This window comes from Panulirus ornatus, chromosome 36 (genome assembly GCF_036320965.1).
Source record: "Panulirus ornatus isolate Po-2019 chromosome 36, ASM3632096v1, whole genome shotgun sequence".
In the NCBI taxonomy this organism is placed as follows: Eukaryota; Metazoa; Arthropoda; class Malacostraca; order Decapoda; family Palinuridae; genus Panulirus; species Panulirus ornatus.
In genome coordinates this window covers 9072371-9086397 of record NC_092259.1, presented here as the reverse complement: position 1 = coordinate 9086397, position 14027 = coordinate 9072371, and the positions used below count along the sequence as shown (strand labels likewise).

General features: G+C 35.3%; 1 protein-coding gene across 9 annotated transcripts in view; it reads left to right on the top strand.

Annotated features, from left to right (window-relative positions):
• LOC139760298 (F-box only protein 30-like) overlaps nt 1–14027 on the top strand; it is an 80649-nt gene that overhangs the window by 30969 nt on the left and 35653 nt on the right. For 5 of the 9 annotated variants that reach the window (XR_011715305.1, XM_071683278.1, XM_071683279.1 and 2 more), the window contains exons 1-6: nt 1274–1350; nt 2656–2854; nt 4324–4571; nt 7736–7951; nt 9416–9568; nt 12900–13117. Coding sequence is in view for 8 of the 9 variants with exons in the window: in XM_071683278.1 (XP_071539379.1) it covers nt 1302–1350; nt 2656–2854; nt 4324–4571; nt 7736–7951; nt 9416–9568; nt 12900–13117 (1083 nt within the window). In the remaining variant the exon portion in view is untranslated. Of the gene's footprint in view, nt 1–1273; nt 1378–2655; nt 2855–4323; nt 4572–7735; nt 7952–9415; nt 9569–12899; nt 13118–14027 lie in introns of those variants that run through there. The other 4 variants (XM_071683276.1, XM_071683280.1, XM_071683282.1 and 1 more) reach the window with 2 other exon arrangements.

Below are 14027 nucleotides of genomic sequence, written 5' to 3'. Positions count from 1 at the left end.
TAAGCATTTATTTGATATGAAACTTTTAACCCTCTTATCAACGATAGTACTTTAACAGTATTTATATTAATTTTATGGTCGCTGAGAATGCTTCGTCAGCAGAACCCATGATATAGTTTTGTTTCTGCATAAATAGCTATCCCTTTAAAGTACAGGCTCTTGATGAAGATATTAGAAGACTAATATATATATATATATATATATATATATATATATATATATATATATATATATATATATATATTTTTTTTTTTTTTTTTTTATTTATTATACTTGATCGCCGTCTCCCGCGTTAGCGAGGTAGCGCCGGGAAACAGACGAAGAATGTACCATCCACACACACACACACACACACACATATATATATATATATATATATATATATATATATATATATATATATATATATATTTTTTTTTTTTTTTTTTTTCATACGATTCGCCATTTCCCGCATTTGCGAGGTAGCGTTAAGAACAGAGGACTGGGCCTTAGAGGGAAAATCCTCACCTGGCCCCCTTCCTGTTCCTTCTTTTGGAAAATCAAAAAAAAAAAAAAACGAGAGGGGAGGATTTCCAGCCACCCGCTCCCTCCCCTTTTAGTCGCCTTCTACGACACGCAGGGAATACGTGGGAAGTATTCTTTCTCCCCTATCCCCAGGGATAATATATATATATATATATATATATATATATATATATATATATATATATATATATATATATATATATATATATATATGGAGGCCTTTTAACGGCTTGGGGAACATTTTACTTTAAATCACAACACACATTCACACATGTCGCTGGGAGACTTTTGTAAGAAAAGTTACTTGCTTCTTTTAAGATATTTGAAAATAAAAGTTTGTGTTTCGGTGCTTAAACTCCAGTAAAGTCGAAGTTGATCATGGCTAGTTCTATCTGGAGACGTTTAAGGGAAGTAGGTATGATAGACCTGTAAATAACTGGTTTATGTGAGTCTCTGATATAGTTCGATGATACAGAGATTATGATTATGTCCAGAACGTTGATAAGAATGTACTAAAGTGTAATCCGTGCGTTTACAAGTATGCTTAATTATAACCTCAAGATACCATTGGTTTTCACTGCACATTTTGCTATTATGGTACTTCAAGACAACTTGCATATCTCTTTTTGAAACCCTATAGATAAAGATATTCTGATACGCTGCATTCGGTTGAAGATCTCTTTTATAATGTTGCTTGGAAAAGAACTGTATTTGCTACAGTATTCGAACACAGGGTAACACGCTTTCGAACACTTGCGGCCGCACGTGCATCTCGCATGTCAACTTTTCTAATGTTTTTAGACAATCAGCTGGACGAAGACATCGGTGAGTATCCTGGGAGAAGGAGGTCAGGTAGTGTGCGTTAGGGGTTATTATTGTTATTACAGTATTGTAATTTTAAGTGGAGTTACAAGATAATTAGTCGGTTAAGTTCTCAGATTCTGTTAAGAAAATCTTAGTGTATTAAAGAGTCGAGGGAAAGTGACAGGTTAAAATGCTGTATTTTTTGTAACAGTTAGGATCAGATCTTGTGTATTTCATAGTTATGAATAGTACTGTTACGTACGAGAATTTTCACTTGCATGACAAAGGAGTAAACAGTAGTTATATATGGAAATTTTCATTCGATATGGCGAAAGTGGAAAACGTATGGTTACTGTGGCTTATTGTTTGCAATTATTTATTTTTTTCTATCAAAGAGCAGCTAATGGACGACAAAGTTACTTAGTGGGTTAAGCCTCATGTCCATCGTTCATTGTGGTAAGGGAGAGAATTTTATGCTTTCATTGCTCTTTCTCTTGACTTTGTTTATGTACCATATATATATATATATATATATATATATATATATATATATATATATATACATATATATAACCACCTAAGTTTATTCCAAGTACTCTTTTTATTAATCAGTTCCAAAGGGGAGGATGAACAACTGTGTTCGCTGTAAGTCACGTGTTCCATCCAGGATTCAAACCCAGGCCCATTAGATTAACGGGTTACAATGCACTGCAGAGGTTTATTATGTCTTTGTGTGTATGAATTAGATAGAGATCAAGGCCACATCACCACAACATAGGACAAACACAGGACTGGTAGAGGGGATTCCACCAGCTTTTGACACTATTGAATTTTAAGTTCATCCATTATGGTGGTCTTCATTCATACTGTGAATGGGTGCAGATTAAAAGTTTTCACTGTTATTTGGCTCAAGAATTGTGGTTTAAGAGAAATGAATTGTACATATATGGTAGGGAACTGTGTCTCCTTTTTCCAATCATATTTGAACATTTGTGTTTATTTGATTAATCATATCTGTGTATCATTTTCAGATTTTTATATGTAGAAAGCATTTATAGATAGGGATACATCGTATATATTTCAGGACTTTTACTAGTACTTACACAGATGAAATATTCTGGGATTCTTGTATGTTTTTTTAGGCCCTCCACTAATATTATTTTATGGACAAGACAGATTTACGAGAAGAATCGTTATACTAATACCAGCTGCTGTGACCTTTTCTAAAAGTTGTTCATAGTGGATATGATTATATGTAAGTTAATAGCTGTGTTGATTTTAGGAATATAAAAAAAAATATATTGATGGTGTCTAATCCCCACACAGAAATGGAAGCCCCTGTAGATTCTGACACTGAAGAAGGAAGTGATGAATCCGTATCTCTCCCAGAAGACTTTGAAGAGGAAGTGGACATTAACATACATTTTCACTGTGAGCATTGTATCAAAATGATGAAGTGCCAGGAACGCCCCAAGCCAGGCTGGTGCTGTGAAATGGAGTTGTGTTCCAACGGCTGTGGTCACAAGTAAGGATGTCTAAATGCTGAGTAAATCTTTACTTTCTACTATTTTCTTTGGGAGATGTTTCCTCAAATGCTCAGTCATTTGTTCCTGGTGCTACCTTGCTGAGGAAGGAAGGGGTGAACAGGTATTGTTTGTACTATACTCTACCGTATTTTTCTGCCCTAGGATCCCATTCTATGGTGCCCTCAGCGCACTCAGGAAATTTGCTGCATTCCTTAGATGGGATCAGAGGTCAAGAGTGAAGTGCTATCACAGTATATGAGGGGTGAAAGCAGGACAGTTGAGGAATAGATGTTGAGTGTCTTCATTGTAGAAGTTGCATCTGTGTGAGGAGCCTTGTGAAATATTGAATCACTGACAATATTGTTGGAGAGATAAGTTGTGTCCAGAATGCAGACAAGAATATATACTGTATGTGTATATGGCATATGGAAGTGCCTTATGCCAGCACTTCCCCAGGGCCCACATAAGCTCTTGGTGGCCCGGCATGTAGGCAGCTAGTGTAGGACAATACTAGGGCTTTTTGGTTGAGTTATATTTGGACAAGAGTTCAGAAAGTCAAGTATGGTATGACTCAAATAAAATGCTTTTGTTCCTTATAAGAGCTCCTTAAGTTTACTTGAATTTCATTGAATTAGTAGAGCATTCCATCATCTGACTTTTCGTACTATGTTTGTTGATAATGTTACATTCCTAACCATAGTTGAAAATATTCTTCGAACCCAGTAAAAGTATTATTAGAAAGAAATTCTAAATGCTGGATGAACCTGAACAGTCTGCAGTATACCGGTACTTCAGATAGGCAGCATCTTATGTGATACTGTACAGGCAACATAGCTTTCTGGGATTAGGGTATGTAACAACATTTGGAAAGAAAACATTCACCTATTCCATCCTTTATATGTACAATACATATTGTCTCAGTCATTTTATCATAGCTGATTTCATGATAGAAGATTCTCTTATGCAGCATGTTTAAAACTGGTTTCTTTTGCTTTGATGTTGATGCATCTGAGTTGTACCAAAATACTGGTATGTGAAAGTTCCATAGATAGATCTTCCTTATTTGGTTTATTTATCAGGTGGAAAAAATTAAAAGCTTTGAAGAACAGGAGTGTTATTTCTGCAGTGTGTTAACTGAACAGTCATTCATATTGACCATGTATCCTACGTCTAATTTGTGCTTCGTCCATATTTGAAAGTTAAGCAATGAGGTAGTAAGGTGGCAGGCTAGTGTGACTGAATAAGCTTTTTCTTTTTGAACCAGTGCATAAGGTTAGTAGGCCTTCTAGAACTCTAGAATAATAATATTTTTATTTTCTGTCGAAGGTTTTTAATGAAATTTTCAACATCTGTTTATGACTGAGAAACTGATGCAGTGGAGAAATTAACTCTGTCTTCGGTTCCTTGTCAGAATTATATCCCTAAATAGTGTAAACATTTTCTTTGAGTGCTCGAAATTCCATTCCAGATTCCATGTATGTAAAACAGATGAACACCGCCTCATATGTAGTCATGAAAGAGTGCCTTGTATCAATGCTGGGTATGGTTGCCCTCTTTGGATGCAGCGTCGATTTTTAGCAGAGCACTTGCCATTCTGTCCAGCTTCAGTCATTATTTGTAATGCAGAATGGAATAGATGGGCCTTAGGGGCCAAAGAAAGGGAAAAAGTGGCAATGGCAAAAGGTGTGACAGCCCTCTATGATTCAACAGATCTTGGTAAGTAAATCAAATATGATTTTTTTTTGTATATCTTTGTGTAGAAATATTTTAACCTTGCTGTATCTGAAGGAAAGAAAAAAGTGTCATATGTTGATGGTAGTAGCAGTGGTGGTAACACCCTTTTTATGCCTTACTGATGGTGTTAGAGTTTCCCCAGCAGGCAGGTTGTTCAGAACTCTTCCTAATCTCCTTACTTATATTTAGTTGTTTCTTGTATTTTTAGCTGATTACCTCATGAAGGATCTTCTCCAGACCTTTTAGTTATCATGTGTTCACATTATTCTTCATAAAAGCATATCTTCCAGCACATGCTAAAACTGTCGGTAGGACTTTAACTCTTACTTCTTTTTTTTTATTTCAATTGTATTATATCTTCAGATATGTTTACTGGGCTAATATGTTTGATATTTACTTAATTTTAAGAGACTTTTTCTCAACAATTGGATTATTTGGGTTCCATTTGAGTAAGAAATGTATCGTAGAGTTGTGGAACGTACAACCATACCTAAACCATTTGTTAAAAGTTGAAAACAGTTATTACAGAAAGAAGGAAATTGATCAGTCACCTGTCAAAAATGTATGTCTAGAAACATGAATGCAGCCATTCTAACTCAACTGCTTACTTTGTGGTTTATCATGGTCTCGAACATCATACTGTCTTTCAAGTTTGCAGTTGCCCATTTCTGTTCTCTATTTTTTCTCATTATTGCCAATAAATGGTAATTGCTTTACTCAAGTGATAGCAAGACCAATAAGCAGAATTTTCAATCAATGTTGTGATCTTCGTTTTTGGGTCTTTTACACCAGAGGGTATGGTATTGGTTGTTAATCGGAATGTATGGAAAAATAATTTTCCTTTGCAACATCCATCTTTGATCGTGGAAAAAAGGCATACTAACATAGATTGATCATAAAGATAATTGTGACATGGAAATTTTTGGTTATTTTCAATTGCCATACGGTTTAGATCATGCACCAATTAGAACTGCAGGAAAGTAAGTGTTGGTAGGAATTGGAGTTGCACAAACTTTTTTTTTTCTTTTTATAATTTGGAGAATTGTGACACACCTAGACTGCAATGAAACAAGAAGACTGTGATTTTAAATTTATCAAGGAATAGAACACAGTATAAATTGAGATAAGTTATTTTTGAATGAAATGGAATGGGAAAGTAATACATGTATGTATGTATGTATATCTTTTTCATTATCATTATCTTTTGCTGTTTTCCTATTTACAGCAAACCAGTTCCTACAGACCTTTCTGTAGGTGTGTTGTTACCTCCTATACATCCTCCTATATACTAGTATATCTCATGCACATATTCTCTATCTTATGCTTCATTCTTACTGTACATTATCTGTGAACCTCATCCTTTTGTAATTTCACTTAAAACACATTCATATATTCTCTCTACATCTTTTATTTTTCTTAACCAGAACATTGGTATGCTGTGATAGGCTTTAGTTTGTTGTCAGTACATATACGACATGAAAGATAATGAAATAACTCTTGTTAGATAACCTGTGTAACCAGAGCATTGGTATGTTGTGATGGGCTCCAGTTTGTTGCCAATATACGTAGAACATAAGAGATAATGAGATCACTCTTGTTAGATAACATGTGTAAAAGCTGAAACAAATAACAGAAGGCTTTACCTCTGCATTACCTACACTAAATATTGATTTGGTTTGGTGTTAAACTCACATCTAATGTAGTAGTTAGATATACTAAGTGCAGTATTTATCCAAACATTCTTAAGATAATTGCAATGTTTGGTTAATAGATATCTTAGATTGATTTTATTTGTTTCATATTTATTCATTTATTTTGGAATTGATTTATTGATTCCCATATCTGGTAGGTCTCATTTATTCATCCATTTTTGGGAACAAATGATTGCTCACTGTTTGGGCTAGGCTTTGGTGGTGGTTCCTTTTTGGACCAGCTGTGAACTTCATTTGCTATCATGTACCATTACAAAGTAATGTAAGACAGTGAAAGTTTGTAGGTTTTAGGTCAGATTCTGCTTTACTTTTACCTCTTATTCAACTTCATAACTAGTTTGGGTTATGTGACGTTTGCATGACATTTATCCAAAAACATGTTGTTGTAGGAAGCCAAAACTTGCTTCTGGTATCACAAAACTGTGTTTACTGTGATAAAAGAACTCAGCAATATCTGTTTCTCATAAACAAAGGAAGTCATGTTTAGCCAATATGATTATTTGGTAGTCGAACATGTTAGCAGCAGTATTACAGTGCTATCTGAAAAGAAGTAATTGCCTTGCTCATTTGCTCAAATTATTTAGATAGATGAGCAGTGTGGTAAGTTTGGGAATCATATTGGTGATCAGATGATTATAATGACATCTAGTGGTAGTCATAGCCAGAAATATGCTTGTTGTCTCTTTACTAGCTTAGTGTTTTAGGAATTTACATATGAAGAAGCTGGATTATTTTGCATAGTGTAAGCTTGATTCTAAGTTATTTTTACCTTTTTTAGGCTCTTAGAGTATAATGCCAGATCAAGAGGTAAAGTTATATAACCACACAAATTCATTTCTTCTAAAATTGGAATTGTTCAGGTGTGTGATATTCTTCCATTGGTCTGAGATCACTGGGAAGCAGTCTCTTCAGTTTTTCCAGAAGCCTTCAGCTCCTACCTTAGAAGGTTCAGACAGTTCAGGTTCATTGTAGTTTAATTCCAGACCCCAATTACCTTCCTATGTTTAGTTTCAGACGTGTTAATTTTCAAAACCATATTTCATTTTCTTTAACTTCCTTAGAGCTCCAACAATATGCCTGAATTTTTTTAACTCAATTAGATCTTTCTAAATTTGTAAAAAAATGTGACCTAGAAATCTAAACCTTTGTACCCTGTTTACCTTTACTGTATTTAATCATGTTTCCTCTTATAGTTCTTTTATGTTAAATACAGTTACTTTGCTTTTGTACTGTATGTCTTTCATTTTGTTTTCCTTAAATACAGTTCTTGAGTCTTCTGCATTGCTTGTAACTTTTTGCTTGTACCTCTGTTGATAAAAAAGAAAAAGTGCTCATGGAATCTCGGTGAAAATGATGTGGAAGAATTGTTAATAGTTTTTAATCTGGTTCAAATTTTTAGACTATTGATAGTTCATTAACTTTTTTTTTTTTCAGATATGGCCTTAGCTCTTCATGACCAAGAACTTGTTAATGAAATGCAGAAAATGCCCAAGAAAGTTCGAACAACACTTTGCAATGGAATCACCCGCCGTTTTCCGTGTCTTCCTCTAATGATTCGTGGATCAAGGCATGAAACTGCGAAGGAATGTCTCAAATCTCAAAAGATGACTCGATCAGCAACAGATGAGGAGGAAGATGATCTCACTCCAGGTAGGTATTGCTATTACGTTTTTCATTACAATTATTTTTTTATGGAAAAGAGCAGCATGTGATACGAGGTTTCAGACACATTGTTAATACCAGGATGCATATATGTGAAGGGATATTGTGGCTGATGGTTGCTATTATATGCAAGAAGGCAAAAGCCTTTCTCAATCAACCATGTATGATTCTCTCTTATCCATAGATTTCCCAAGCAACCTAACAATACAATTGGAAAGAATATTTTACATCACAGTGATCCATAATTTGTCAGAGTGTAATTGCATCATCAAGCAGGAAGCCAGATTTACACAGCTGTCAGTTTTATAATAGAAGAAGCACTCTCTCTTGTATTAGTGATTGTTTTGAATAAGAATAAGGTTATTTTTTATTTACTCTTGTAATGAATATTCTTTGTATGTAAATGCATAAATGATACATATATATATATATATAAAGATATGTAAATTATTCTTTGTCTGTTTCCTGGCACTACCTCGCTGATGTGTTAAACAGTCTTTAGATTTTTGTTTTTCATTAGGTGAGTATCATTTCAGATTTATGCTGCAGTTTAAGGGTTAAAACAGTCTACTTCCTCCCTGTTCTATTCAGACAGCCCTCTGCCATCCCGCTGCTTCATGATTCTTTTGTATTTTGTCATTTAGGGCTTATGCACTGAAACCACAGCTTCCTATCCACATCCAGGCCCCACAGACCTTTCCATGGTTTAACCCAGACATTTCCCATCCATACTTGCTCGCCTTCATCTATTCCTGATGCCACCCTGCCCCATAGGAAACAGCACAAATGCATGAATGAAAAGAAAAAGGATAACATGTACATTCTCTTTTCCTCTCCACACCTGATTGGCACCCCCTGCATCACCAAGGTAGTGCTAGGAAACAGACAAAGAAATAAACCTAATGATTTTCTCATGGCAAGGATGTAAGTTAGAATATTACAGTAATTGTTTCCTTATTCTGAGACAAAAAACATTTTCATTAGTTTTTGTTTTATTTGGGGAAAGGGAGCAGTAGCTCACATAATATGAACCTTTTATAATGATATGTATATGGATGCCTGAGGGATGTGATATTTAACCAGCCTTAGCAGGAGACTTAGTGGTGTCTGTGAAGAGTGGTGCATCATCACCTAATGATTATAGCAGTTTGAGGGTTAATGGTTATAATGTTTTGGGTGCTTGGCTTTGGTTTTAGTGGTTTGACAAGCTGCTTCATCTGGCTGATTAAAGTTGATGTACTCAGTGTTTTCAGTCCGGTTGTAGAAGTAAGTGCCGTATGTATTCTGTGTTTCCTTTTAATAGCATTCCTTAGTTACTAATTAAATTATGTTTTTGTTGTCTGTGGGGAGTAATTTTTACAGTGAAACTTCTGGTATCACATCAGCCTATTTGTACTAATATTGTGTTTTGTACTGATTCCAGTCATTTGATGTTTTGCTGTGATTTCCCAGGTCTGTCTGTGTCTGTGTGCACTGAGCTTTTGCGGGGCAAGAAGCAGGGTTTATCTTGCACGAGTAGTGAGGGTAGGGGCACAACCAATCCTACTCATCCCTTCACCAACCCTAACTCCTTGGATGATGTCAACAACCCTGCCACTGATTATGGTTAATAATATTGATTACATCTGGTACACAGACTTAGATTTTGCATCATTATTTGTAGAAAACAGTCATTCTGAATTGATTATTGATACCGATTACACTCGTTTTTAGTATCTTTGTCTTCAAGTGTCATTTTGTCATATATTATTGTCATTTTAGATCCATCCCAGTTAAGTTACCCATAAGCCTATACCTTCATATAGTATCTGTTCACAGTATGGAATACCTTAATAAACTAAATTACATAACCTATCAGAAAAAATATAGGGCTTTCACTGCATCTCATTTCTTCTGGATATGAAACTAAGATTTTTTTTTAGTGTAGTTTATTTATATTGGACTTAAAAACTGATTTAGAAGTGATTGTGATGAATGGCTGTTAATCATTGTGTAAAGTGAAAAATGAGGAAGAGCTTTTTTACATGTTAAGAAATAGGGCCTGGAATGAGGATGTACATGAGTGATGTAGAGACCGTATGTACTTGTTCTACCTGATTATATTGGGAATAGAGGAATGATATTAGAAAGAAGTAATGTTTCCTATGTAGCATGTAATCAACGTTATACTACACATTCGTATATTGTGTCACTGACTTTGTATAGTGCATATATTTGTTTCATGGATTTTAGTAATTTAGTAATTTTTAGTACTTAGTATGAAGATTGGTAAACATATAGCACTGAACCCTTTTTCCAAGGACAGTTATTGAAGGTTCTTTGATATCTCTGTATCTATTAATATCTCTGACACCTGCCTATCCCAAACTGGAGCTCCCCCAAGGTGGTGGACAAGGTAATAGGGTCTCCATAATTAGTGAACTCAGCGCTGCTTCTCAGCCTTTAGTGGCTCACCTTAACAGGCCACTGGCAGAGGGCAACTCTAGTGCAGTGTTTGCAAAGGCTCTTATGTAATGTTCCTAATGACTACGTCTACCTAATGCTGCTGCCTAACGTTCCTACCTACTATTTCTACCTAATTTTCTACCTAAAGCTCTTGCCTAAATGTTCCTACCTACTACTTCTATGTATTGCTCCTATAATTTTGTCAAAAGGCAGGGCTAGCAGATAGTGCTCACCGCAGGAAAATCTAGATGTTTGAAGAATGAGCTGTATGAGTCGAGTGTTGTCAAGTGTTATGTGTGACAATGGAAGAGATTGTATGTTTGTGGACAGACTGCCAGTAGTTCATGTATGGATGAGGCTTGAAAGGAAAAAGAACAGCTACCTGGATCACTGAAGTACTGGCTCGCTATGCAGCCGTCACTAACCCTCCTGATACCCAAACAGGTAATACTGGTAATATAATTCCCTAGTTGTTGGCTGCCTGCCATTGATATATCAATGGGTAGGGATTGATGTAGAGAGAATTGATTCAGGCTAGGAATATTTCAGTTGATGTTAGAGGAAGGAATAGGGATCAGAAGCATTTGAAGTATTTTCTCTGAGGAGGATGGTGTGAAGGGAGATATTGGTTTCACTTAATGAATCAACATGTGTACATTATGGTGTGAAAAATTACAAAGTGCACTGGACATGGGTTAAGGATTTGTATGTACCTGATCCACTTATTTTTTTTCATTGAGTAAGTCCTGGTGTCATACAGAACTCTCTGAAAGCCCCTGCAGCCCAAGGCCATATTACCTCTATTAGCAGAAATGTAGACTCCTTTGGAATGAGAAGCTCTTGATTAGACTGTACTGCCATTGATACAGCCTCGCCAGAGGTGACTTTTCACTTGTGGTGTTACCTCTTGCAGGTGGCACCAGGTAATACCATTGGTGATATACAGACAGAAATGTGGAAACAGATGTTCCTGGACTCCACCTGCAAGTCGCCTTTGGGCAAGCAGTATCATTGGGTTTACGGTCTCACCTAAGAACATCTCACTCCAAAGGAGTTTGTGTTTTCTTGCTACTGGAAGTAGCATAGCCTTGGGCTACAGGAGCCTTTACAGAGGTCCTGGGTAGCAGCAGGACTTTTTCATAGGAATTGACCCTGGGGTACTCATGATAGATGAATATAAAAGCACAGGGTTGGTTTAGAACTTGGCTTCTCAAGAATGTTACAAAATAAACTTGGAAAATCATTGTTGAGTACATTTAAATCTGTTAGATACATAGTTTTAAAACATTTTTGTTATTTATTAGTTTATTGTGAAAGAGATAATATGTGTAATCTAGAAATTTCACTGTAGTTTTTCTCTTACACATGGTGGAAGAGTTTCTCGTACATGTTTGCCGTATCCCACATTAGCAAGGTAGCACCAGGAACAGATAAAGAAATGGTCTCATTTGCATGTATCTGCTCTCTAGCTGTCATGTATAATGACTGGAGACTTATGATAACTTAATTTGTCACTTATGTAGCATAGCAGACATGTAAGAATCAGTTTGTCTGATATCATCAACCCACCATCCATCTGTCCATCATCATGGGCACACTTTTACTGGCAGCATAATCTTGGTCTTAACTTGAAAAGTCGTAATCAGATACTTATTCAACTTTATATAGATGTTTACTAGCATGTAAAAAATTGATTAGCAAAAGACTTGATATCATACAGTTTTCGTAGCATTTAAAGAATTGAATGGCATAAGACCCTTAGCTAAAGTTTGAATTTTACCAGAGTTAGGCCCCTTATAAAAAGTTTAACTTAGAACTTAACCTGGTTGTCAACTTTAAGAAGATTCCACTTTTGGCCTTGGAATTTATTACATATATTTTTTTTATTATTTTTGAAACAGTATTTTCACCCATTAGTATTTCTCTGCAAATAACCATGCTGCACTGTTGGCAGCACAAGTCTTGTAGAACACCCATATGATCATCTTTTTGGATGAGTTGTTTTGCCATTTCTTGTAATTGCATATCTAATGGATTTGGCAGCAGTATGTGTTTGATGTGAAATCCTTAGTTATAAGTTTGACATAAGTTAGAGTATGGAGAGAAGGTTGAGTGAGGAATGAGGAACATAGAGGAACTTGAGTTACTGTGAAGTGCTTGGTTGACAATATGAAAGATATAGGCATGCATTGAGAAAGGATATGTGAGGTAATTCCTAAAAGCATAAATTAGTGGATATGAATTAAATTGGCAAGAGTAGCTTATGAGGGGAAACCAAAAGTGACAAAAGAAAGGAATATGTATCTGAAAGGATGTTCTAGTGGAGTTGTATATTAAGTTTTCAAGACTATTATTTTTTTTTTTATATGTTATGTAATGAATTCCTGCATACCTCACATTACTAACCATTTCAGTAGAATGTTCTTGCTTTAGAATATGGTAAGAATTTTTGGTAAAAAGGAAATTTTGAAATATGAGGTTTTCTCTTCAGGCAGTACAAGCCGCAAGTCAAGTCATTCAGGACCAGCACCTAAATCTGATGACATCTCTGCTCTGTGTTGTACTCATGGAATTATCAAAGACATATGTATCTTTTGCCGTGAGGATCCAGATGAACCTGATTTTAAGATGGGAAAAGTGTGGCGAGAACACATTTCTGTTAAAAAGCCAGGAAAAATTACGTGGACTGAGGAGCCATGTGTAGAAAAGGTACTGTATGGAGGAATATTGCAGCAGTGCATGATGAAATTTTATATGCAGAGAGACTACAGATAGGCGGATGATGTGTACATAAAAGATATCTTTCTTTCAAACTATTCGCCATTTCCCGCATTAGCAAGGTAGCGTTAAGAACAGAGGACTAGGCCTCTGAGAGAATACCCTCACCTGGCCCCCTTCTCTCTTCCTTCTTTTAGAAAAAAAAAAAGATATGTATAAGTGAAATATTTTATATGATTTATACATAAATATGTAAGTAGTTATTGTTTCTTTATGGATTCTCATGTCATGAGTATCTGCAGCCTAAGAAAGGTCTAATTTCACAATCCTTCCAGTTCATCTGTAGTCTCTTACTGCTTCTTTGTTTTTTCTTGTATCACTTGGACTTTTTTTGTCAGTTTTCTTCTATCATAAATTTTTGAATTTTTTGTTTGATCCTTAATTTTCTTATATTTTGTTTGCCCTCAACTTTTTTCTATTTCCTTTAATTTTTTGGTTACCTCTTCCTTTAAAAATAACCATGTCAACCACAACCACTTTTCATAAACACGTTTACATAACTGTCAGTATTACACCAAGCCAACTGCATGAGCCTCTCAGTAGGCTGGGTATCTTATGTTTTTTTTGTATTTTCCTTCATAATGATTATTGTTATCTAAATGATTATTAGTTTGTGAGTTAGGTTAAGACTTGATAAGAAATATGAAGAAGTGTATAGATTGTAATATTTTTGATACTTTATTATGAATTTATAGCTCTGTATTACCCTGTATGAACTATGGTTCTTTTGCCCTCATTCTCTTCCTTTTGTACAGTCTAAATGATTATTAGTTCATGGTATAAACTAAAGCTTAGTAAAAAGAACTGTTCAGAAGAAATGCATACATAATGATGCTAGTTT